Source organism: Leptinotarsa decemlineata, unplaced genomic scaffold (genome assembly GCF_025532065.1).
Source record: "Leptinotarsa decemlineata unplaced genomic scaffold, Ldec_3_MD MMD2_P_RNA_scaffold_5, whole genome shotgun sequence".
Lineage (NCBI taxonomy): Eukaryota > Metazoa > Arthropoda > Insecta > Coleoptera > Chrysomelidae > Leptinotarsa > Leptinotarsa decemlineata.
Genome location: NW_027412532.1, coordinates 13,266,677 through 13,292,341, shown reverse-complemented (window position 1 = coordinate 13,292,341; position 25,665 = coordinate 13,266,677). Strand labels below are relative to the sequence as shown.

At 34.0% G+C, this 25,665-nt stretch overlaps 2 protein-coding genes across 3 annotated transcripts in view; one reads left to right on the top strand and one right to left on the bottom strand.

Annotated features, from left to right (window-relative positions):
- Positions 1 to 25,665, bottom strand: part of LOC111513790 (GTPase-activating Rap/Ran-GAP domain-like protein 3) — a 574,796-nt gene that overhangs the window by 353,258 nt on the left and 195,873 nt on the right. The window lies entirely within an intron of this gene.
- Positions 3,321 to 23,854, top strand: LOC111502143 (uncharacterized). The gene is made up of 2 exons (XM_074186762.1): positions 3,321 to 5,366; positions 21,720 to 23,854. The coding sequence occupies exons 1-2, from the start codon at positions 3,723 to 3,725 to the stop codon at positions 23,793 to 23,795; spliced, it is 3,720 nt and encodes a 1,239-aa protein (XP_074042863.1). The 5' UTR covers positions 3,321 to 3,722; the 3' UTR covers positions 23,796 to 23,854.

Genomic DNA, 25,665 nt, shown 5'->3' with positions numbered 1-25,665 from the left:
AACATCTCAACACTATTTCTAGATTTCAATGAAATAAAAGAAATTAAAAAAGCCGTGTTCAACAACATGGCGTTTCAGGAGCTTTCTTTGAAGTACAACAAAATTTCGCACATAGAACCTGGAGCGTTCGAAGGTTTGGTTGCTAAAACTGTTGATTTGTGTGGTAACAAATTAACTCGTATCGAAATTCAATGTTTCACAAGTCAAAAATTGCAATTCTGAAATTAGGTAAAAATGAAAAAGGCAAAATGGAAGTTGATACTTTCCGAAAAATCACTGGTTTGAATAAAATCGACCTTGGCGAAAACAAACTAGGAGAATTTGGTGATATTTTCCAGGATATACCAACTTTGACAACACTTAATATTGACACAAATAAAATCAAAAATATACTACCGGAATTCGTTCAGAGGAACTAGTTTGGTTTTCATATATTTGGATAATAATAGCTTGAAAACAGTTCCAAAGGGTGTTTTCAACCACTTACCTACACTTGAAAGGAAATTATATAAAGTCTATTGAAGAAGGTGCTTTCGCAAACATAAGTACTCTGACATATTTTCGATATTCTTATAATCGCCTTGAGCTTGAAATCATTGTTTTTCGGAAGTATATCATCAAGTTCGAAGATGAAAGAGTTGAGGACGAAACATGGTGGATTAGAGAAAATGACATCTTGTGAATTGGAAGGCAAAAGTATCTCGGAAGTAGATTTGTCTTTCAATGAAATAGAAGTTATCAAAAAAAGAGTATTCAATAATACAGAGTTTCAAATGCTTTCGTTGAATTATAACAAAATTTCGCACATAGAACATGGTGCGTTCGAAGGTATGGTTGCTTTACGTATCGATTTGATCGGCAATAAATTGACTCGTATTGGAAATTCAATGTTTCATAAATCAACAATATTTACTCTGATTCTATGCAAAAACGAAATAGCCGAAATTGAGAAAGATGCTTTTCGAAAAATCTTTGATTTGCATCATATCAACCTGAGTTCAAACAAATTGAAATTAGTTGGTGATATTTTTCGAGATATACTAAATTAAACTCAACTTCATATCTAAATGAATGGAATTGAACTGTTGAAACCAGATTCTTTCAGAGGAACCATATTGTGTTGGATATCTCTTGCATAAAATAACTTGAGAAAAGTTACGATTGGCGTTTTCAATAACCTACCCCTATCAGGGATTAAGTGCAAATATTAGCACTCTGGCTGATCTCTATATGTCTCATATTCGTCTGGTGAACTTGAAACCCTCGTTTTTTGAAGGTATACCTACAAGATCGATTCACTGGATGTTGACTCTAACGATATTAGTGACATCGAGCCAGGTACCTTCAGGCAATTCGAAATTTCTCCTCTTTCATTACGTCACAATAAGTTAATCAAAATTAATAAAGGGATGTTTGATGGAGCTGACATTGGTTATTTGAGTCTGGACCAAATTGAAATCAATTGTATTGAAATGGGCGCCTTCGATGATACTGACATTAAAAGAATGAACAGTTTAACTGAGAACCGTCTGAAAGGGATGTTCAGAATTCCTCTGGATCACGTATATCTCGATTCCAATGAGATAACCATAATGGATAAAGATGCGCTGGGAATTTTAGAATTAATAGAGCTGCATATCTTATATTTATAGAAATGAATGATTTCTTTGAAACTCAAGTATAATTTTTGTGAATTATTAATTGAAATAAAGTGTATTATTTTTCTATATGTTGTTTTATCAATACTCCGACCCATCACTTGATTAAAATTAATAACACTATCCATGATAATAGTTATACAATTTTCATAATTAATTTCATGTTGTAGTATTTTTTTGGCGAAACTGTTTCACATTTTCTTATTAGTCAGTGAGCTATGCTTGAAGACCAGCAGTAAACAAATCTAAAGAAATGAACTTTAAATGGTCAAGCTCGTCTCGGATATACCTACACAGTAGATTAAATGGACTGACGCCTATCAGAAAATAACTACTGCACTGGCTAATACCACGAACGGCGTTGGATTATATCCGACAGGCGTTAGTGCAGGAATCTCCACAGAAAATTTCCTGCGTATGCGATTAGGAATACAACTGAAAGAGTCGACCCTCAATTTTGGAACGGGCACACTTGCAGACCAGTTTCGGGCTCCTTAGCCGGTCAATATCATTTTCAACCTTTGATTATTATTTATGGTATTTTCAGAAGAGTGCGAAATTCAATGAAGTGGCGGCTAGACGGTTGAATTGAAGGCGAAGGAGGCCATTTCCAACACTTAAATTAGTGCAATTCGTTAGTCTAGATGTTAATGTTATTTAATATTTGTTGTTGCATTGTTACATAATTATTAATGAAAAATTGTAAAAATAATAATTTCCAAAAGAAACATTTCATTTCCCATATTATTCCTGGTGAGGTCCAAGGATATGCAATTAGGTAGATTTTTTTTTCTTAAAAATTAAGCAAGATACGAAAAAAATTCAAGAGACAAAAAAGTTGTATTTCTAATTACCTAATCCAAAGGAATGATAAAAATTGCACAAAAGTCAGTGGCGTACATTTTTAAGTCAAAAACATTCGTTCAAACCCCCTCGAGACGCCACTGGACTTAATAAATTGAATCACGTTCGGGCTGAATCGAATTCGGGCTGGGTAGTCAAATAAATTTCTCGAGAAAGGTTCTTTTTTGGTTTAGGGTGTAACGCATATACTCACATTAGAAATATGTCAGGTATTCAAAAACGTTAAAATGTACTGGATATAATATTTGAACTAACAAAGTTGGTACCAATTTCTGGTATAACCAGAAGTATTGGGAAAACGCCAGAATTTTCATTCCCAATAAAAACCAAATATTCGCCAATTTTCAGGGTATAAATCCAATCATTTCCCAAAATACGGCGGTCATCGCGTAGAGAATTGAAATATTTTTCATACCAAATGTTACAAATGGTTTTTTTATCAAAAAGTACTAAAAATTATTAGTTTTTTCAAAAATTTTGTCCAACTTTGATATTTTTTTTCTTCACGATCGCACTGTATATATGTATATGCATCTTAGCGAAAATTGGAATATCTGAAACGAGCTTACCGATATATATTTTTTCAGATTACATTTGTTTTGTTACCGCCAAAAAATAAATATGTGGGCATATACAACGAGTTTAAACTGCTTCAGTTTTTTTTGTTTCATAATTCACGATATGAGTTATATAATAATATGTTGGAAATACCCAAAATCCCGGGAGTTCAACCAAACTGAAAAATATGAGATAACGATGTCATATAAATTGCCAGTCTGATAGTATGGAGGTCAGTTAAAATTGATTTGATATAATGATATCTACTATATATACTGTTGTGGTACTACTAGTAACCGTCACCAACTCAAGATGTGATAATATAGTCGTAGGAAGTTACAATGAATACTCTGAATTGGAGTTCGCCATTGAAATGGGTTCAATACATGATCTAGATGGGGCACTGTCGAAGAAACCTGCGAAAATAGTTGGAATCATAGACCAAAAGGTACCTGTACTCCCAACAAAGCTCTAACTAATTTGAAGTTGGAACAGTTGAGTATTAAATCCAGTCAACTGAAGGAAATACAACCTGGTGCTTTGGAAGGTACAAATATCTCAATACTATTGCTCGATTTCAATGAAATAGAAGTAATCAAGAAAGACGTGTTCAACAACATAGAGTTTCAGGAGCTTTCTTTGATGTATAACAAAATTTCGCACATAGAACCTGGAGCGTTCGAAGGTTTGGTTGCTAAAACTGTTCATTTGAGTGGTAACAAATTAACTCGTATCGAAACTTCAATGTTTTATAAGTCAACAATAGCCACTCTGAAATTGGATAATAATAGAATAAGCAAAATCGAAGTTGATACTTTCCAAAAAATCGCTGGTTTGGATAGTATCGACCTTGGCGGAAACAAATTGAAAAAATTTGGTGATATTTTCCAGGATGTACCATCTTTGACAGAACTTCATATTGACACAAATGCAATTGAGCTGTTACCACTAGATTCGTTCAGAGGAACTAGCTTGGTGAACATATATTTGCAAAATAATAACTTGAAGACAGTTCCAAAAGGTGTTTTCAACTACTTGCCTATAAGAGCAATACGCTTGGAGAAGAATGATATAAGCACTATTGAAGAAGGAGCTTTCGCAAACATAAGTACTTTGACATATTTACGATTATCTCATAATAACCTAAAGAGCTTGAAATCATCATTTATCGAAAGTATATCAGCAAGTTCGGAGCTGAAAGAGTTGATTTTTAAACACGGTGGATTGGAAAAAATAACATCTTGTGATTTGGAAGGCGAAAACATCCCGACAGTTGATTTGTCTTTCAATAAAATGAAAGTTATAAAAAAAGGACTATTCAATAATACGGAATTTCAAACGCTTTCTTTGAATTCCAACAAAATTTCGCATATAGAGCATGGTGCGTTCGAAGGTATTGTTGCTGTACGTATCGATTTGAATGGCAATGAATTAACTCTAATCGAAAATGCAATGTTCCATAAGTCAACAATAGCAACTCTTAATTTATACGGGAATAAAATAAACGAAATTGAGAAAGACACTTTCAAAAAAATCGCTGATTTACATGATATCAACCTAAGTTCAAACAAATTGAAAGTAGTTGGTGATATTTTTCAAGACATACCAAATTTGACCCAACTTTATATTGAAATGAATGAGATTGAACTGTTGCCACTCGATTCGTTCAGAGGAACCAGATTGACTTGGATATCTCTAGCTAAAAATAACTTGACAAGAGTTACGACTGGTGTTTTCAATAACCTACCTCTATCAGGCATTGACCTTACGCAAAATGAGATAAGCTCAATTGAAGGTGGAACTTTTGCAAACATTAGCACTCTGGCTTATCTCTACATGTCTCATAATCGCCTGGTGAACTTAAAACCCTCCTTTTTTGAAGGTATGTCTACAAGACTTGACTCACTGGATGTTGACTTTAACAATATTAGTGACATCGAGCCAGGTACCTTCAGGCAACTCGAAATTTCCTACCTTTCATTACGTCACAACAAACTAACCAAAATAAAGAAAGGGATGTTTGATGGCGCCGACATTGGCGTTTTGAGTCTCGACCAAAATGAAATCAGTCGCATCGAACCCAGCTCCTTCGATAATACTGACATTAAAAGAATGATCAGTTTAACTGGGAACAGTTTGAAAGAAATCAATAAAGGGATGTTCAGAATTCCTCTGGATCTCGTATATCTCGATTCCAATGAGATAACCACAATTGATGAAGATGCGTTGGGAACTGTAGAGCTGTCAGAGCTACATATTTACGATAATCCTATTTCCAACAAAAACAAATGATATATTCAAATATATTTTGTGATTCTTCATGTTATATTATGAATACTGTGTTACTTGATGAAGATCAATTACATTATCCATGATAATAACTATAGAATTTTCATGAGACATTTTATGTTGTTGTATTATATTGGCATGTATAAATCTATGTAGTAGTATCATTTTGGCCTACAGCCTCCATTTTGAATGATATATAAAAAGGGAGAGGAACTTTAGAAACGATTTCATATTCGTTAAAATCTGATAGGAACCAATTCGCAATAAACGTTTCTTTCTTTGGATTTCATCAAGATTCATTTTTTGAATACGGACCTGTAGGCCACTTGCTATTTTTATTGAGAAACGGGTAGATACAATGAAATCAGAAAAACGATAAACATAGGGGCCTTATAATTATCAAGTCGTATTTTTCGTAAATACTCCTATTAGTGAAATAGTTCAATATAGTGGTAATTTATAATACAAATCATTGAATTATGAAACATGCCGTTCCGGGGCGGCTTCATTGATCCCATAGGTGCATTTGCATTGTTCAGAAACTGAGTCTAAATACAAATCAATACAGAAAATCAAAACGGGAAAGAGAAAATCAGAATGTCTTATACATATGCATGTATACACACATAAGCACACATTCAAACATTTGTTGGGTATGTTTCACCAAGTAAACAACAATTTAATTGTAGTAAATCAAAAAAGATCATTCATTCCTTCGAAATATATGCTGAATAGAAAAGATTTGAATCTTTTTTTTTTTGAGGAAACGGCAAGTATTGATGGAGTAAATGTATATTTTGTACAAGTCTGGTAGAAAATTGAAAACTTTGCATATTATGAGTGTGAAACATCTCTGGCCCATTGATTTTTTAGATTTGTTCATTATAATTAATTCATTATATTTTATTCCTGTGGCATAGTTACGATCAACTATTGGTAGTGTTTGTCTGATTTTGTAGAGATATGCGATGATGCTATATGCATACAATTTTATAATACTCAATATATCTACATCACGGATTAGTTCCATAGTAGGGTGAATTGAAGGTTTGAAGAACATTATTTTCATTGCGATTTCATTGCTATGCCCAACAAAATAATGAGAAGACTTGGATAACTGATACCACTCTGAAGTACCCGCTCTATTATGCCATATAATGCAGATGACCTTGTCATCTTGGCAAGGTCCACGTCGGGAAGGGTAGCTTGTAATATCCTCCAAAGCACGATGGACATTGTTCACAATTGGTGCCTGAGGGAGCAGATGTCTGTCAACCCCAGCAAAACTGTGATAATCTCCTTCACCAGGAGAAAATTGGACGATCTAATGCCACTTTTTCTCAATGGTGGATCATTCCATTTGGAACGGAGGTGAAATATCTTGGCATTGTTCCTTGATAACAAACCCACCTGGAACGCTCACTTGAAAAAAATTTTACTCAAAGCCAGATTGTCCCTATGGACATGTCGAAGAATTTCTCGTAAAACTTGGGGATTAGGTCCCAAACAAATCCATTGGATTTATATGATAATTGTCAGACCGATGATCACTTATGGTGCAATTGCCTGGAGATCCTTGTAGATCTACCTCCTCTCCACATTCTTCTGAAGAGAGAGGCTAGATGGACTGCATATAGACTTGTGCACATTGCCAATTGCACAAATAAATTTAATGCAGACTGCAACATACTGTTGCTTGGCACTAGAAGTCACAGCATTCTGAAAATGACCTCTGACTTTATGCCTCCAACTGTCAACTACGAACTGCCTTATAAAGTATTGTTCCAGAGTAGAAAAGTCTGGATCCTCCGTTAGAAGGAAATATTAAGAGCAGCTAGTTGTTGGTTCACAGGCGGATTAGAAACACCTTCCGGTTCAGGTGCAGGTGTTTTCAGTCGCATTACCAGGACAGCAAATTGCCAAAAACGACTCTCCTCGATAGGAAGACTTAACAGATTGTCCCTGGTTTGGATTCCTGGCCATACCGACCTCGAAGGAAATGAGGCTGCTGACTCCCTTGCAAAGGAGAGCGCTGCAAGCAGCTTCATCGGACCAGAACCTGTCATTGGCATCGCTTTAGGCTTTGCCAAACAAAGATTGAACACCTGGATGGCAAGAAGATTTATGGACTTCTGGCAGAGTCTTCCAGGATTGGCTCACTCCAAGGCGTTTATTCACCCTTCGAAGCTTGAGTTGATGAATTGATCCATTGATTTTCAATTGTAAATATGTTGAATGCAAAAAAAATCATTCTTGAAGGTATAAATTTACTTTCTATTTATATTTTTCTTCAGGAGTACATCACTTTTCAATTCAGAGTTCAAATGTAGAAAACCTTTACCACGTAAAGCTCGGTGCTGTAGATTGTTGACTGGGGATGCAAAAAAGTACAAGTGTTACAATGTTGACAATTAACTTGCAGATATATCAGTCGATAGCCTTTCATATTTCATATGCAAAGAAATGAAATAACAACATCTAATGATGTCGTGATAATATGCCTACTTGAAGTGATGGAAATTATTCAGTGCGACATGTTTCAAATGTGTTCTAATAAATAAATGAAGAGTTTTTATTCAAACAGATGTTCAAACAGATATGTTCGTTATTCCTACAAGTCAAAGTTCGAAGTCATATCGATTTCGATAACGAGCTGTTTTTAAATACAGGCCGTATTTTCTAGCTGATACCACCATTGCTATCTCGGAAACGGTAGATCCTACAAGGACGGTTAAATCGAAAAAATTTGGCTATTCATGATCTATGCTGATCTATGAAATCATCAACGGTTTCTGAGATATTTTCAAAAAACTAAAGATGACAGATTTTATATTTTTGCTCTACCGCCTCCATTTTCAATAATATCAAAAAATAACAAAAATAACAAAAACTTTTTGCTTTATTTCATGTGCTTTATAATCTGGGTGAACTCACTTTTCAATGCAACGTTTCGTTCATTGAATTACATCATCAATATATTTTTTTAAACACGGACCTGTATATTTTTCTATACATTTTCGTAGTAATTACAATTGAAAATTCGTTGACATATCACAACATATGTATTTCTACACCTACCGTTTCCGAGAAAGCAATAGTGGTATCAGCTAAAAAAAACGGCCTGTATAATTGGTGATCAACCTGATGTGCAAACAATTAACTCTGCAATAAAAAAGTCTAATGCTCAGAAAATACCAATTTTCATATTTCTTGAGTGCTGGTACCCAACAGAAATTGAAACATCGGTAAATCAGAAATGAAAAACACTTGTACTTTGCGCCAAAGTTACTCGGGAGATTACTAACTGTACCTATTTCAACTTATAACTTCTTTCTTATTGATACTCTATTGAGCTTATTTGAAGTATGCATCTGCTTATTAAAACTCAACTTCCAAAAAAAGCGAGGGCTTTAAAGTTACCAAGGCAACATCAGCAACCCGAGAAACGTCAACTTTTTGATTATTGATCTAATGATTCAAAAATACTAATATGCGACGGTTTTTGTGGCGCACACAAACTTGACTACTTGAAAAAATCTGACTCGGAGAACCACGTAGACTAAGGGAACCTAGGGACAAGAAACCAGCCTCAAATGTTTGATTCAAGTATGACGGGAACGAAAAGGTGGAACTTGTACCTGTGTGCTCACCGACATGAAGATTGTAACCGTTATTGATAAAAATGATACGACGTTTCGATTGGTAGTAGTTATCACCTGAAACTTGACAATGAAAGCACGTATTTCCAAAGAAATCAGACAGTGACGATTCATTAGAGAAAACTGAACGTATCTTGACAGAATTGACAACATATAACATAGAATTTATGAAAGATTTTTCTTTAGGTTTTTATTTTTGATTTGAACTAACACCGTTTTGTCGGCATTGACTATAAGTTTTTTGTGTGACACCATTTAGAAATTATTGTGTTCAGTTTCGACTGTAGTTCCGCAGGACTATCAGCTCATTCTGAGACTGCAGTATCATCGGCAAAAAGTGATTTTGATTTTGTACCTAGATGTTGAGGTGAATCATTGATATAAATCAGAAAAATCAGTGGTTCCAAAACTGAGCCCTGTGGAACTCCAATGTCTACGTTGAAAGTGACAGAGTTCGTATCATCCCATGTCACATATAATTTCATGAACTGCATATATAGCCAACATATTGGCCAGCGTAATTGGTCTATAATTATCGATTATAAGGGGGTTATTTTTCTTGTATAAGGGAAATTTTTTTCCAATTTTCAGTGGATCTGGAAAAGTTCCATCCACAACAGATTTATTGATTATAAATGCCAGTGGTTCACAAATGAATTCAGTTATAGATTTAATTATTTTTGTAGTAAGGCAGTCCTGGAATTTTTTATCTCAATTTCAGTAATGACATTGAAGACCTCAGTTGGTGTAACAGGATTGAAATAAAAACTATGCATATTAACGATTGAATTCGTTGTACCTTATGAAATTTCATTAATTTTTAAATTGATTTTGTGAATCATTTGAATAACATGAATTGAATGAATATAATCCTGACAGAAAAATATAGTTTGGTTTGAAAGTTTGATTGCAAATCGAAACCAAATAAAAAGTAATTACGTCATTGACGAATGCACCAAACGGAAATATTACCCGTCAAGATGTATGATATTGGTCAGGAAAAACTCACACATTTTTTGAAAAGGCCACATTCAAACCCTTGAGAAAATTAATGTCTAGTAGAAATATTGGGAAAAGTATATCGTTGGTCCTAGAGTAAAATCTGACAGGTGATATATATTTGGAAATTATTTGAAACCTCATTCACCCACGGATTCAAGAAATTTGTGGCCAATAACTGAGAGTAGTTTGTATATCCAGTTATTTTTCAATAAGATTCAGGTGAACATTATATCTTTCTACTTGATATGGGTTATAATACTACCATACCATGTAACTACAGGTCGTTCTATAATGATCTGAAATGTCACCAGGTCTGCTCTCTTACATTCTTGTACTTTTTTAAATATTCAGGGATGTTCTGGAATGTTGAGAAATGCTCTCGAATACTCTCAATTTTTCTGGATTGTTCTGGAACTCTGATGAGGAATTTTCAGTCCATAGAAGCATGCCTGTCAAGTGATGGTGATAGGAATAGGTACCACACCATATAAGTCCCTTGATAGTTTCACGATAATCTGTAGCGTTTCACTACACTATATCTCCATCAGTTACTGGTAAACCAGTAACCAGTAACCGTGTAGCGAAACGGATCTTTATATAAAATTTATCGTGAAAATTCTACAATTATTATTATTGATAGTGGTACAAATTTTCAAGTAACGCGTCGGGGAATTCATAATACAACACAATTCAACAAAGTATTTTATTTAAATAATTCACAAACATAAAAATGAAGTTTTGAAGATGTTATCCGTTTTTGTTGGAAATTGGATTATCGTAAACATTTAGCTCTGCGAAATCTACGGCACCCAATTCATCTATTGTGGTTATCTCATTGAAAGTAAGATCTACGCGACTCAGAGGAATTTTGAACATACCTTTCTTGATTTCCTTCAAACGGTTCTCAGTTAAACTGATCGTATTTTCAATGTCAGTATTATCAAAGGCGCCGATTTCGATACAACTGATTTCATTCTGGTCGAGACTCAAATCACCAATGTTAGCCCCATCAAACATTCCCTTCTTTATTTTGGTTAGCTTGTTGTGATGTAATGAAAGGCGGAAGATTTCGAGATGCCTGAAGGTGCCTGGCTCGATGTCACTAATATTGTTATAGTCAAAATCCAGTGAGTCAAGTGTTGAAGATATACCTTCAAAAAACGAAGGTTTCAAGTTAACCAGGCGATTATGAGACATAATGATATGAGTCAGAGTGCTTATATTTGCAAAAGCTCCACCTTCAATTGAGTCTATCTCATTCTGAGCAAGATGAATCGATGATAGAGGTAGATTATTGAAAACACCAATCGTTACCCTCTTCAAGTTATTTTCTGCGAGAGATATCCAAGTCAATCTGGTTCCTCTGAACGAATCAGGTGATAAAAGTTCAATTTTATTCATTTCAAGGTCAAGAACAGTCAAATTTGGTAAATCTTGGAAATTATCACCAATTACTTCCAATTTGTTTGAAGCTAGGGTGAGAAGATACAAATCAGCGATTTTTTTAAAAGTATCTGACTCAATTTCGTCTATTTCATTTCTGTATAAATAAAGATTAGCTATTGTTGACTTATGAAACATTGAACTTTCTATACAAGTTAATTTATTGTCATTCAAATATATACTTATAGCAAACGTACCTTCGAATGCATCGTGTTCTATGTGCGAAATTTTGTTGGAATGCAAAGAGAGCGTTTGAAACTCCGTATCATTGAATACTCCTTTTTTGATAACTTCTATTTCATTGAAAGACCATTCTACTACCGGAAGATTTGCGTCTTCCAAAGCGCAAGATGTTATTTTCCCCAATCCACCGTATTTGATCCCCAACTCTTTCAGCTTAGAACTTTTTGATACACTCTCAAAAAACGATGATTTCAAGTTCTTCAGTCGGTTATGCGAAAATTGGAAATATTTCAGAGTACTTATATTTGCGAAAGCTCCGTCTTCAATAGAGCTTATATCATTCCTCTCCAAGTTGATTGATTTCATGGGTAAATGGTTGAAAACACCTTTTGGGACTGTTTTCAAGTCATTATTTTCCAAATCTATGTCCATCAAACTAGTTCCCCTGAACGAATCTGATGGTAACAGTTCAATTCCATTTGTGCCAATATGAAGTTCTTTCAATGTTGATATATTCTGGAAAATATTACCAAATTCTTTCAATTTGTTTTCGCCAAGGTCGATACTATCCAAATCAGTAATTTTTTGGAAAGTATCAACTTCGATTTTGTATATTTCGTTATTATCCAATTTCAGAGTGCCTATTGTTGACTTAGAGAACATTGAAGTTTCGATACGAGTCAATTTGTTTCCACTTAAATAAACGCTTTTGGCAACCATACCTTCGAACGCTCCAGGTTCTATGTTCGAAATTTTGTTGTACTTCAAAGAAAGCGTCTGGAACTCCATGTTCTTGAACACGTCTTTTTTTATTACTTCTATTTCATTGATATCGAGCAAAAGTATTGAGATATTTGCACCTTCCAGAGCACCAGGTTGTATTTCCTTCAGTTGACTGGATTTAATACTCAACTGTTCCAGCTTCAAATTAGTTAGACCTTTATTGGGAAGTATAGGTACCTTTTGGTTAGTGATTCCAACTATTTTCGCAGGTTTCTTCGACAGTGCGCCATCTAGATCATGTATTGAACGCAGTTCAATGGTGAACTTCAATACAGAGTATTCGTTATAACTTCCTACGACTATATTGTCACATCTTGAGTTGATGACGGTTGCTAGTAGTACCACAACAGTATATATAATAGATATCACTGTATCGAATCTGAATGTCATTTGTAAGTGATATATTTTGAATAGCTAGATATGTAGACAGGTTGAAATTTGGTTGAAGTTCCGTATGACTGTTATATAATCTGGTGCCATGATAGTTTCAGGAAGACGGGACTATCCTGTCAAAATTTAAAAACCTCATGTGTTACTGTTCCTGAAGCAAAACCTATTTTTGTAAAATTTTGGTCCCATATTTTATGGTCTTTCCCTATGTAACTACGAGTAGCGGCACTTAAAGTTGGTTTTGTCCGTTCAACGGAATTTGCCTGGACGTGATATCTTGGTGTGTAATCAATTCTTGATTTATATTCTTTCGTATTAAGTTGATAGTTCGATAAACGTCGAACCATATCAATATTTGACTGTTTGAGATTGTGCACTTCCATTTTCAAACTGACCATCTCATCCATTAATAGTTTTGTTTGCTTCTCAAGTTGGAATTCAAAAATAATGTTTGCTTAGAAATGTACGGTTATTCACCATTTTGATTCGAAATAATATACATTTCAGAGCAGCACATAAACACGTTCAATCTCTCGCACTCTCAAGTTTTAACTGTTAATTGTTCATGTTTGAACCAATTGAATACTTTTCTGAGATTACTTTGAGACTTCGAGATTTAACCAGCTGTCATCAGTAAATAAGATAGCAGTGTCGTCAGCGAAACATATAACATCAACCTTGTTGTTTGGGGATGAAAGGTAATTTATGTAAAGTGGAAAGAGTATAGGTCCCAAGACCGTGTCTTTGAGCACTTCTCAAGTGATTAGTCCACTATAGGTATCGTGAATGAATTTTCACTATTTCAACTCTGCTGTTCAAACAACTTTCAAAAAGATTCAAAGCAAACCCCATCATACCGTTATCCTCCAAGGTGTTCAACAATTGTGAATGACTCACTGTGTCGAGAGCCTTGGCGAGATCCAGGAATACACAGAGAGACGACTTTTGTGTGTCATCGGCATCGACTACATTGGTCATTAGCCTCGTGTCCTGGGTAGACAATGTTAATAACTCCCCTAGCCACCGGGAGTATCATGGCTGTTCGCAAGTCCGTCAGCCATGTAACGTTGCAGAATCATCCCAACTTCAACTAGATAAATTCTCTCTCGAGAAACATACCTGATCGAGGTTGGGATCGAACTTCCGGTCACTGCGCCAATTCACCGCTATAGCTTTTATTAACGAAGCTAGTGCATCATTCGTAGACAAACCTTCTCAGAATCCGAATTGACGATTCGATAATATTTTATATTTGTTGGTGAAATTCAGTAACCTAGCTTCAATGGCTTGTTCTGATGATTTTTGAGAGTGTGAATATCGAAGAGATTGGCCGATAGTGAGTGAGTTTTTCCTTATCTCCCATTTTGTAAATAGGGATGACTACAGCTTGCTTAATTTTTTTCAGAAATACACCTCGTTGGGAGGAAGTGTTAACTAGATGGACCAACAACGGAGAAATTATATCTTATGAGGCCTTGATTAACATCTGTTCTAATACTATCCAGCACAGGTATTCTCTTATTTTTTTAAAGTTTGTATGAAGTTAACAACCGGTGATAAATTTAATGGGTGAAGTAGACGGTTGTTACTAGGGGCAGTATCATTAGGTTGAGGTATGTTTTTAGCAAGACTGGAACCTGTTTATACCAGTGCCTTAGGGCAAGTGTCTTAAGGCGAAACATCGGTGTATACCAATGAGTATGACAGTGTTCTATGTAAATGCAATTTGTTACCATTCATTTAAAGTAGAATTCATGTGAATGATATCTGATATTTATTCCACAACGAATGTTTGAAATACAAACTGAGTAGAGAAAAGTATCTTCTGCATAATTCAGTGTTCATATAGAAGTATTTTTGTTTCGAAAGAATTTTTTTCTTTCGTATAATTCAATGTTTATATGAAAGTAGCTGTTTATATGAAAGTAGGACTTTCTTTCAGTTTGTGTCTGAAAGTTACTTCTTTGCCTGATCTACACATTCATGTATAGAGTTACTTATTTTCAAATTTGATTACTTCCTTCCTTTCTTTGGAAGATTCTCTCATCTTTTTTTTTGTATCAAGATGAAGTAGTAGAAAGCCAAAATCTTTCTTTTCCAAAAATTATTCAATGTGTTTCTATAATTTACATATTTTTCTTTTTTTGTATGTTAGTAGGGTCTTTGTTATGTTCGTTACATAATATGCTTTTTTTAACTAATTTGATTAATCCTGATGTTATTCAGTTTTTACTATGCCGCTGATTACCGTTCAGTTTTTTTGTTTGGGTACATTCTTCAATGAATTATGATAAAATTTTCACTCAGTATTCCGTACAAATATAGACATTTTTACTACTAAAATAATACGACCGATGAAAGAAAGAAACTTTAAAGATAAGAGAAATGAAATTTTATACAAACTTCATTGTGTAAGTTTGAAAATATCCGTATAGGACGAAACTGCAGTAACGTTAGTTACTACTTACAAATAAAAGTGGTAAAAAACATAGAAAATTTCATTTCTCTTTCCATTATGATTTCCTACCACGTAGTAACGGCTACATTCATCAATTTATTGAAGAAACTTTAGTTTTCAGTCTACTGTAATTTGAATATTTAATAGATTAAATTTTCCGCACTACTTTGTTGAGTTCTGGTAATGGTATATGAGCAATCGTTGCTTCATGATCGGTTATTCTGTTGCCAAATACAGTAGCTGAGAAATCGTCTCTGTCTCTTTGGTTCTTGCTTTTTACAGAGATACATGTAGTAATGGTGTAGTGATGAATATTACTGGAGTATTTTCCCAACATCAAACCGTTATTTTAACACTTCGACGCGTGTTTCGATCTCCAAGTGATCATCTTCAAGAAAAAGATTAAACTCTTGAAAATGATCACTTGGTGATCGAAACACGTATCGAGGTGTTGAAGCAACGGTTTGGTATTGCGATAAAACCCGTAATCCAGATTTGTTTACGTTGACACAATGTAATTTATGTTGCTTATATATTGCAACTAACAATTTGGATTATTTCATAATGAAATTAAATTTATTTTTCAAATACACAATGATCGCATTATTTTTATTTACATCCGAACGAAGCATTTTTATGTTCCGATTTGATTTCCTTTTTGCTGTCTCTGATTTCATCTGAGATTTGTTGGATATATATTTTTTATTCATAGTCTGACAACTGTCAGGTCCAGGTACTATTCATTTATTTACTGCTTATCAGTTCTTTATCCAATAATTTTTCCACAAAAGGCAAAATGCTTCGTGTTCAATCAGATAACTTTCAATACTATATCATTAATATTAAAAGTTTATTGTTTACTTGATATTACTGGATTTCCCTCTTTCTTATGTATGTACCACTAGATATATTTTTTTATAATCAACTTTCAATTTTCATATGATGGAGTTGTGGTGAAGAGGTGGAAAATATTCAGTGTGATATGTTTCAAAAGTTTTCTCATTTTTTATTCATAACAAGTGTTCATGTGAATTAGTTCCTACTGTTTATTGAATGCTGCTCATAGGTTTTTCAAACTAGCCAAAGAACATATATCAGATAAAATTAATTAGGAAAAATACAAATATGTTCGTAATTCCCAAAAGTCAAAGTTCGAAGATATATTGATTTCGAAAACAAGCATCCGAGAAAATAATCAAAACAGTTGAAGATGATTAGTGGAGGAAAAATATTCATTAAGGGTATATAGTGAGATTTCAAGCAGTAGATTTTTGAACGATTTTCTGAAATGGTTAATGCATGCACTGTCCTTTATAACTGTCGGAAGATGGTTGTAGATTTTAATCCCATTATAGATGATTGAATCCTTTATCAAATTGCTGGAGGGGATAGGTAGTCTGAAGAGAGAGCTTTGCCTCGATTCATGATGATTCAGGGATCTATGTAAAGTATGTCTATTCTTGTGTATGAGGCTCACCGCCTTAAGTATATAAAGTGATGTTACTGTTAATATTTTATTAATATTTTATGATGCTTAAATAATTCTCTACACGAGCATCTTCGATCCACTTTATATATATATATATATATATATATATATATATATATATATATATAGAGGTTGAAGGTTAGCACGACTGGCTAAGTTAAGAAATAGCACGGGGATTGAAACGGGTGTGCAGTCGGAGACAGAGAAAAATGAGAACTCTTTTTTCTGTTCAAGCTTTCGAGACTTTATTGACTCTTCTTCAGGAACTCTAGATGATAAGATGAAAATTAACAATTGTCAACAAATTTTTGACAATTGTTAATTTTCATCTTATCATCTAGAGTTCCTGAAGAAGAGTCAATAAAGTCTCGAAAGCTTGAACAGAAAAAAGAGTTCTCATTTTTCTCTGTCTCCGACTGCACACCCGTTTCAATCCCCGTGCTATATATATATATATATATATATATATATATATATATATATATATATATATATATATATATATATGATGCGAGTTTTTCACACAAAGATTCTATGTGACATCAAAATTTCAATTTATTGTCAATTTCGAACCCAAGAAATTTTGTTTGTGATTTATTACCTACTCATTAGTTCATTTGACATTGGTATATCAGGAAGAATGCAGCGGAAAGTGACTATGCTATTTTTATTTAAGTTCAGAGCTAGAAAGTTTGAGTCACACCATTGTTTTAATTTGCACATATCCTTTTCCATTTTATCAAACAATTGCTGTGGTGTTTTACTGTGCCACAGTACAGTGGTGTCATCCGCAAAGATGGTAATTTTTGCAGAGCTGTTCAATTTAGTGATGTCATTAATATACAGTGAGAAAAGTAATGGGCCAATAACCGAGCCTTGTGGGACCCAATATGGTATGTGTCCTACTTCAGACTTCGTACCATGTCGAACGATTTGTTTGCGCTGTTCTTAATAAGCTTTCAGCCATTTCAGACTCCCATTTCTGACTCCATAGAATTCGAGTTTTTGCAGCAGAATTCCGCTTCGCTAAACTGTTTATGAGTGATATTGGTCTATAGTTTGAAGGGTCGTTTATATTTCCGCCCTTATGTATAGGAATAATAACTGCATTTTTAATAAATGGGGGAACTATCCCAGTTTTGAATGAGTGGTTGATTAGCACTATTAGAGCATCTAAGGCTGAATCTGGCAAATTCTAGATTACTCTCATTGAGATATCATCAATTCCCAAAGAGTTTTTGAGTTGAGAATTGTTGAGAATTTTTTTCAGTTCGGAAAGATTGGTGTCGCCAAGTAAAACTCTTCTGTTATGCAGGTTCCATTCATGTAATCTGAAGCAGAGTGAGGTACCGAAATTGAGTTAATTATGTCACGTGCTATGATGATGATTTCATAATCTTTGACTTTAAAGGAAGAGTTATTGATTGATACAATTTTCATTATTATTATGTTTTTCAATGGCAAAAAAACTCACAACTCGATAAATTATAGGCCATGAAGAAGCTTTCCATTAGAAGCCAAAGCTTGGCAGAGTATTTTGATTTTTTGACTGAGAGACTCCGTTAATCCATTTTACTGTACATTTCTCCAGTCACTAAGATTATCCACTATATATAGAGTGTGTAACAACGAAAACTTAACAGAGCCGTTTTTGAATATAAAAAGTAAGATTTTCAAAAAAGCTCGGATACGTCGTTTTCCAATTAAAGGGGGACACCTTTCAGACTAATCAGATTTTTCGTACTACGCACCCCTCGGAGGGGTGCGTCCGACGACCCTTATTTAGATGGGGAAAGTAGGTCAAGTGGCACCTTGTTTTAAAGGTCTTTCGAATTCTTTCACAACTCTGTTGAAAGAAATTTTTGTAACTATTAGTTTTCGAGATGATTTAAAGCTAAAATTGCCATGTTAATAATACATTAGACAGACCACTCGGTAACTTGTATGTCTAAATAAATAAAATTTTGAGCAGTTCTTCTTATCAGTTTTTAGTTAAATAAAATCCCTTTTTTTAAATCAATACCCACTACTCTTCTTTCAGTTTTCATTAGTACATCGTTCGATTGTTTTGTTTAACCGGGTCGTGTATTGTTATTTGTTTAAAAATGCCTTACACTACTGCTGAAATGGTTTCAGTTATTGCTTTTTTTTTTGGCAACGACCAAAATGCTAATAGAACATCAATTTTATTTATCGAGCAAAACCCTGGTAAACACCTAAGCAGAAATCACGTTCTGAATTTGGTCACAAAATTCAGGGAGACAGGTTCGGTTTTAAATAAGAAAAGAAATGTTCAGAGAAGGGTAGTGAATGACGATAATGCGATTGGAGTGATTAGTCAAGTCATCGCCATTCCCAGGTTAAGTACCAGAGGTTTATCGGCAATGGCCGGAATAAGCCATATGAGCGCATGGAGAATCCTTAAAAACGACAAATTCCACAAAATAAAACTTGTTCATGAACTCATGAGGATGATTTTGACCGAAGACAGAATTTTGTGAGGGCATGAGTGAGAGATTAATGCAAAATCCCGAGCTGCTTTAAAACATCTGTTTTTCGGACGAAAGCCGTTATTGGTCGGATGAAAACCCAAGAAAATATGCAGAAATACATACCCAACATCCCCAAAAGTTGAATGTCTAGGCCGGAATATTAGGCAATCATATTATAGGTCCATTTTTTATTGATGGAAATTTAACCGGTGATTCTTATTTACAACTTCTTGAAGAGACAATACAACCTCGTATAGTTAAAATAATTGAACAGGATCCAAGATGTCAAGATGAATTTATCCATTTTAAACAAGACGGTGCACCACCCCATTATGCCCAGCAGGTTCGAAACTTTTTGAATCATCATTTTGAAGGACAATGGATTGGCAGAAGAGGTCCAACTGAATGACCAGCACGATCACCACATTTAACACCACTGGACTACTTTTTGTGGGGATATTTGAAGTCTAAAATTTATGCTACACAGCCAGCCAATTTGGATGAATTACGTCGTAGAATTATTGATGAATACCGAGCTATAACTCCTGAGATGTTGAATAATGCAAAATTCGAACGAAATCTTTATTGTTGCATGGAGCAAAATGGCGCACATTTTGAACATTTACTCTAAACTTCCTATGTGACTTACCCTTATCAGGTGTTACTTTTTTTGTGTGTGCTTTAAAAACAATTATTGGGATTTATTAACCATAAGATAGTTTTTTAAACTTTTCGGTATCAGAAGCATTCAAGAAAATCAGCAGGTTGTATTCGTTGTGTAGGTAAGTTTCTAGTATGATTCACTTTTTTCTCAGAAACATAAAATATTCACGTCAAAAGGCAACTTTCATAAAGAGGTGCCACTCTATCTACCTAAAATGTAAGGGTGATAACCAACCCCATCCCCCGAAAAAATCTCCTCGTAATAAACAAATAATTCTTACTTTTTTCCGAAATCTTTTCAGTTGTCCTGAAGAAGGAAATAAAATATATATATATATATATATATATATATATATATATATATATATATATATATATAAATATATATATATATATATATATACATTAATGTAAGTCAAAAAAAGGATTTGAAGCTTGTTTACTTCTATTTAATTATATGCGAGCGCTTTCGATAGCTGGTCGTACTACCATCATCTAGGCTCTACTCTAACTGAAGAACGTGTCATCCTGTTGTATGTTCTTTATACGGTTCGAAAGCCTCAATGCAGGTACTCCAGGTTCTTAAGGTGAATTTGTCTGTATTTGAGTTTCTCTTATTGACTCGTTTTATAAGTTTCATGTTCTCTGGTGGGGGGAAATTATGTTGTTTTGTATGGCGTGTGTGGCGAGGTTTGATTTATATACTATTGGGTATACCTTTTTGTGCTCGTCGTACCTTCAGATCAGTTTTTTCTTGGTTTGGCCGATATAGAATTTGTTGCAGTCCGAGCATTGTACACTGTATACCCCGTTTTGGTTTTTGTCTCCTTATTTTTCATAGCTGTTTATTTTTTGTGTTATTTTCGTGTTTGACTTGTATGTGATGTTGATGTTCAATGGTTTGAAGACGTTTGTTAGTTTTTTGGTTTGGTGTTCTACGTACGTAAATGCTGTCCATCGTTGTGTTGTTTTGTCTGTTGGGGTGGCTTGATCCTTGTTCTGCATTTTTTGTTTGATTCTGTTTTCTAATTTAACTATTGTCTTTTGGGTGTATCCGTTCTCGTTCGCTATTTGGTATATGATTTTCCGTTCTTTGTTTCGGGCTTCATTGCTAAGTGGTATCCTTAACATTCTATATATGAATGCGTTATAGACAGCCATTTTGTGTGATGGTGGATGGTTTGAACTTGCAGGTATGATGGAACTTGTTTGTGTACGTTTCCTGTATATTGCCATTTGAAATTGTGTTTTGTTGTGATTATATCCGATAGTTATATCCAGGTGATTAAGTTTTGAGTTGTTTTCTTCCTCAATGCTGAAAAACAGTTGATTTATTTTGTTATTTGATCCATTTTTATTCCATTGTTTTGTGATATGTACAGTCCATCGTCAACGTATCTGAACCATTCTCTTTTTTCATCATGTGTTTTTATTATTGTTAAGATTTTCTCATTTATGGTTTGCAAGTATATTTCGGATATAATGCTAGATAGTGCGGATCCCATCGCTAGTCCATCTGTTTGTTTATGAATTTTTCCTTCAGATTCGAAATAGTTTTGATTGAGTATTGTATTTGGACTGTGTTCTATCTGGTTAATATAGGTTCTGTATGATGCTTGACTGGTATGTAATATTAAAATATATATAATTCACACTTTTTTGTGATGTAGAAATTGAAATGTTTGTGAAAATTGTGTGAAATATAATATCATGCTGGAAATACCTAAAATACCGGAAAGTTCAACTAATCTAAAAAATATGAGATAACAATGTTATATAAATTGCCAGTGTGATAATATTGTGGTCAGTTCCATTCGATCCGGTATAATGATATTTATTAAATATACTGTTGTGATACTACTAGTAACAATCACCAACTCAAGATGTGACAATATAGTCGTGAAAGGTTACAAAGAATACTCTGAATTGGATTTCAGCATTGAAATAGGATCAATAAATGATCTGGATGAGGTACTATCGAAGAAACCTGCAAAAATAGTTGAAGTCGGATGGCAAAAGGTACCTATACTATCCAATAAAGCTCTAACTAATTTGAAGCTGGAACAGTTGAGTATTAAATCCAGTGAACTGAAGGAAATACAACCTGGTGCTTTGGAAGGTACAAATATCTCAATACTATTGCTAGATTTCAATGAGATAAAAGTAATAAAAAAAGATCTGTTCAACAACATGGAGTTCAAGAAGCTTTCTTTGATGTATAACAAAATTTCGCACATAGAACCTGGAGCGTTCGAAGGTATGGTTGCTAAAATTGTTGATTTGAGTGGTAACAAATTGACTCGTATCGAAACTTCAATGTTTTATAAGTCAACAATAGCCACTCTGAAATTGGATAATAATGAAATAGGCAAAATCGAAGTTGATACTTTTCAAAAAATCACTGGTTTGGATAGTATCGACCTTGGCGAAAACAAGTTGAAAGAATTTGGTGGTATTTTCCAGAATATACCAACTTTGACAGAACTTCATATTGACACAAATGAAATTGAACGTTTACCACTAGATTCGTTCAGAGGAACTAGCTTGGTTTACATATATTTGGAAAAAAATAACTTGAAAACAGTTCCAAAAGGTCTTTTCAATCACTTACCTATAATGTTAATAAACCTGGAGCGAAATAATATAAGCTTTATCGACGAAGGAGCTTTCTCAAACATAAGTACTCTGACATATTTCCAATTTTCTCATAATCGCCTGAAAAGCTTGAGATCATCATTTTTCGGAAGTATATCAGCAATTTCTGAGTTGAGAAAGTTGAGGATTGAACACGGTGGATTGGAGAAAGTAACACCGTGTGCTATGGAAGGCAAAAATATCCCGGCAGTAGCTTTGTCTTTCAATGAAATAGAAGTTATCAGAAAAGGAGTGTTCAATAATACTGAGTTTGAAATTCTTTCTCTGGATTATAACAAAATTTCGCACATAGAACATGGTGCGTTCGAAGGTATGGTCGCTTTACGTGTCGACTTGATTGGCAATAAATTAACTCGTATTGAAAATTCAATGTTTCATGGATCTACAATATCTACTCTGAATTTATACCGAAATGAAATAGAAGAAATTGAGAAAGATACTTTCCGAAAAATTGCTGATTTGAGTGATATCAACCTAAGTTCGAACAAATTGAAAGTAGTTGGTGATATTTTCCAAGATATACCAAATTTGGGCCAACTTTATATTAAAATGAATAGAATTGAACTGTTACCACCTGATTCGTTCAGAGGGACCAGATTGTTTTGGATATCTCTTGCAGAAAATAACTTGACAAGAGTTACGATTGGTGTTTTCAATAACCTACCTCTAACAGGGATTGACCTTGCGCAGAATCAAATAAGCTCAATTGAAGGTGGATCTTTTGCAAATATTAGCACTCTGGGTTATCTCTACATGTCTCATAATCGCCTGGTGAACTTAAAACCCTCCTTTTTTGAAGGTATGTCTACAAAACTTGACTCACTGGACGTTGACTCTAACAATATTAGTGACATTGAGCCAGGTACCTTCAGGCAATTCGAAATTTCCACCCTTTCATTACGCCACAACAAGCTAGCCAAAATAAAGAAAGGGATGTTTGATGGAGCTGGCATTCGTTATTTGAGTTTAGACCAGAATGAAATCAATTGTATTGAAATCGGCACCTTCGATGATACTGACATCGAAAGAGTGATCAGTTTAACTGAGAACCGTTTGAAGGAAATCAAGAAAGGAATGTTCAGAATTTCTCTGGATCACGTGTACCTTGATTCCAATGAGATAACCACAATAGATGAAGATGCGTTGGGAACTGTAGAATTGTCAGAGTTGCATATTCACGATAATCCTATTTCCAAGAAAAATGAATAATATCTTCAAATTTTCATCTTTGTGACTTAGCGTAAATATCGTGAACATATTGTGAATATTATTGTGAATATATTTTGTTATTTTTCATGCTGTAGTACGAATACTCTCACCCTGTACTCGATTGAAATTAATACTACTATCCACAATAATAAAATCAGAATTTTTACGATGAATTTCATTCAAAGACTCAGTTCGTTCAATACACGGTAGCTTCATCAGGTATTGGATCACCAGTAACTGATGAAGCTTTCTTAATTACAACTAATTGTGAAAATTCTATGATTATCATTATGGATCTCTGTTCTATTATTTAAAAAATGGCATAGAAATTATAGATTAAAAATGAGGAACTCATGTATCATCCGAATGCAAATGAATCATTGTAATGTCAACTCAATGTCAACAAGTTGAGTATCAAACTAGAAATATGACAATTTTGTTATTAATAATTCATCACAGAACTGGATAGTTTGGATACTTTGTATTGATTTGAAAACAACACAGTTGTAATGGATGATAATGATTTAAAATTATTTGAAATGTTCTTCGAAATGGAGTTCATTTGGAAGAGAACAGGACCAGTCGTCTACTGGCAATTTTTCAGACTCACCAAATAATTGAATAACTCATTGGCTTTAGTGTGTGCTTTTTTCGTCGGTAACAATTGAGTCTGTGAGAAAATCGAATATGATTGCATTTTTCAGTTGCTGCAACGTCTCGGCATCCAAGACGCGGTGCCTCGCGTCTTGGACGCCGACCCTATGCACTTGCTATCAGCATGTCCAGCATATGCGATCTCGGTTTATATCCATCGACATAACGCGGCCCTAAGAGTGCTATATTACCATCTACGATACTCTAGCGGTATTGACGACACACCGGTGTTGCCCTACGCTCCGGGGGATATTGAATCCGTTGTGGGGAACGGAATATATATAAATATAAATATATATGTATATATATATATATATATATATATATATATATATATATATATATTATATATATATATATATATATATATATACATTACATAGCTATATATTACATTAATAGCTATAGTAAAGTAGCAAGAGAACAGAGAAGAGCAAGTTATGATAAATTTTACTTTTATTTTTCAAGTATGAAAATTTTTATAATTTGACCTGAAACTTGTTATACTGGGATTTTGCAAGGATTTAGGAACGAAGTTGCGCAACTTATAAATTTGATATGTAAAGGAACGTCTGAATGTTCCCTTTTTAAATGCCGCTGGAGATAACAAACCTCCGAATTACAAATTCAAGTTGTGCACATCCGTTCTAAATGTTATTTTTCTATAGAGATATATAGGAATAATTTGATGATATAATGAATTTGCATGGTGAATTCTTCTAAGTTCCATATTCAACTATCCTATTTCAAGCAATTTATGTGATATTCTTTGAAACTTTTTGATGCCATATATCAATCTTAAATAAGAGTTTTGTACTTTCTGGATTTTTTACTGTGAACAGTAGTCATATTTGGACCATATAACGAATCCGCATAATTAAAATTTGATAAAATAATGTTTCACACAATTTTATTTTAACAGTTCTCGGAAAAAATTGCCGGTTCCCATAAAACAATTTAAATGAGGTATAATATGCACGTTAAATCCTAGATCCTAGATCTGAATCTAATATGATTCCCAAATTTTTGGCTTCATTTACTACAGTTAACAAATCATTGATTTGAACGTTTATTTGCTGCATTTCAGCACAATTATATGCAGAACCAAACAACAATAATTTTGAGTAGAGTAGTAGAGTTGATCAATAAGCAATGATCAGAAGCTGAATCAATGAAGGCTGCTAATTCCTGATTTATAGTTTCACAAGCATTATCC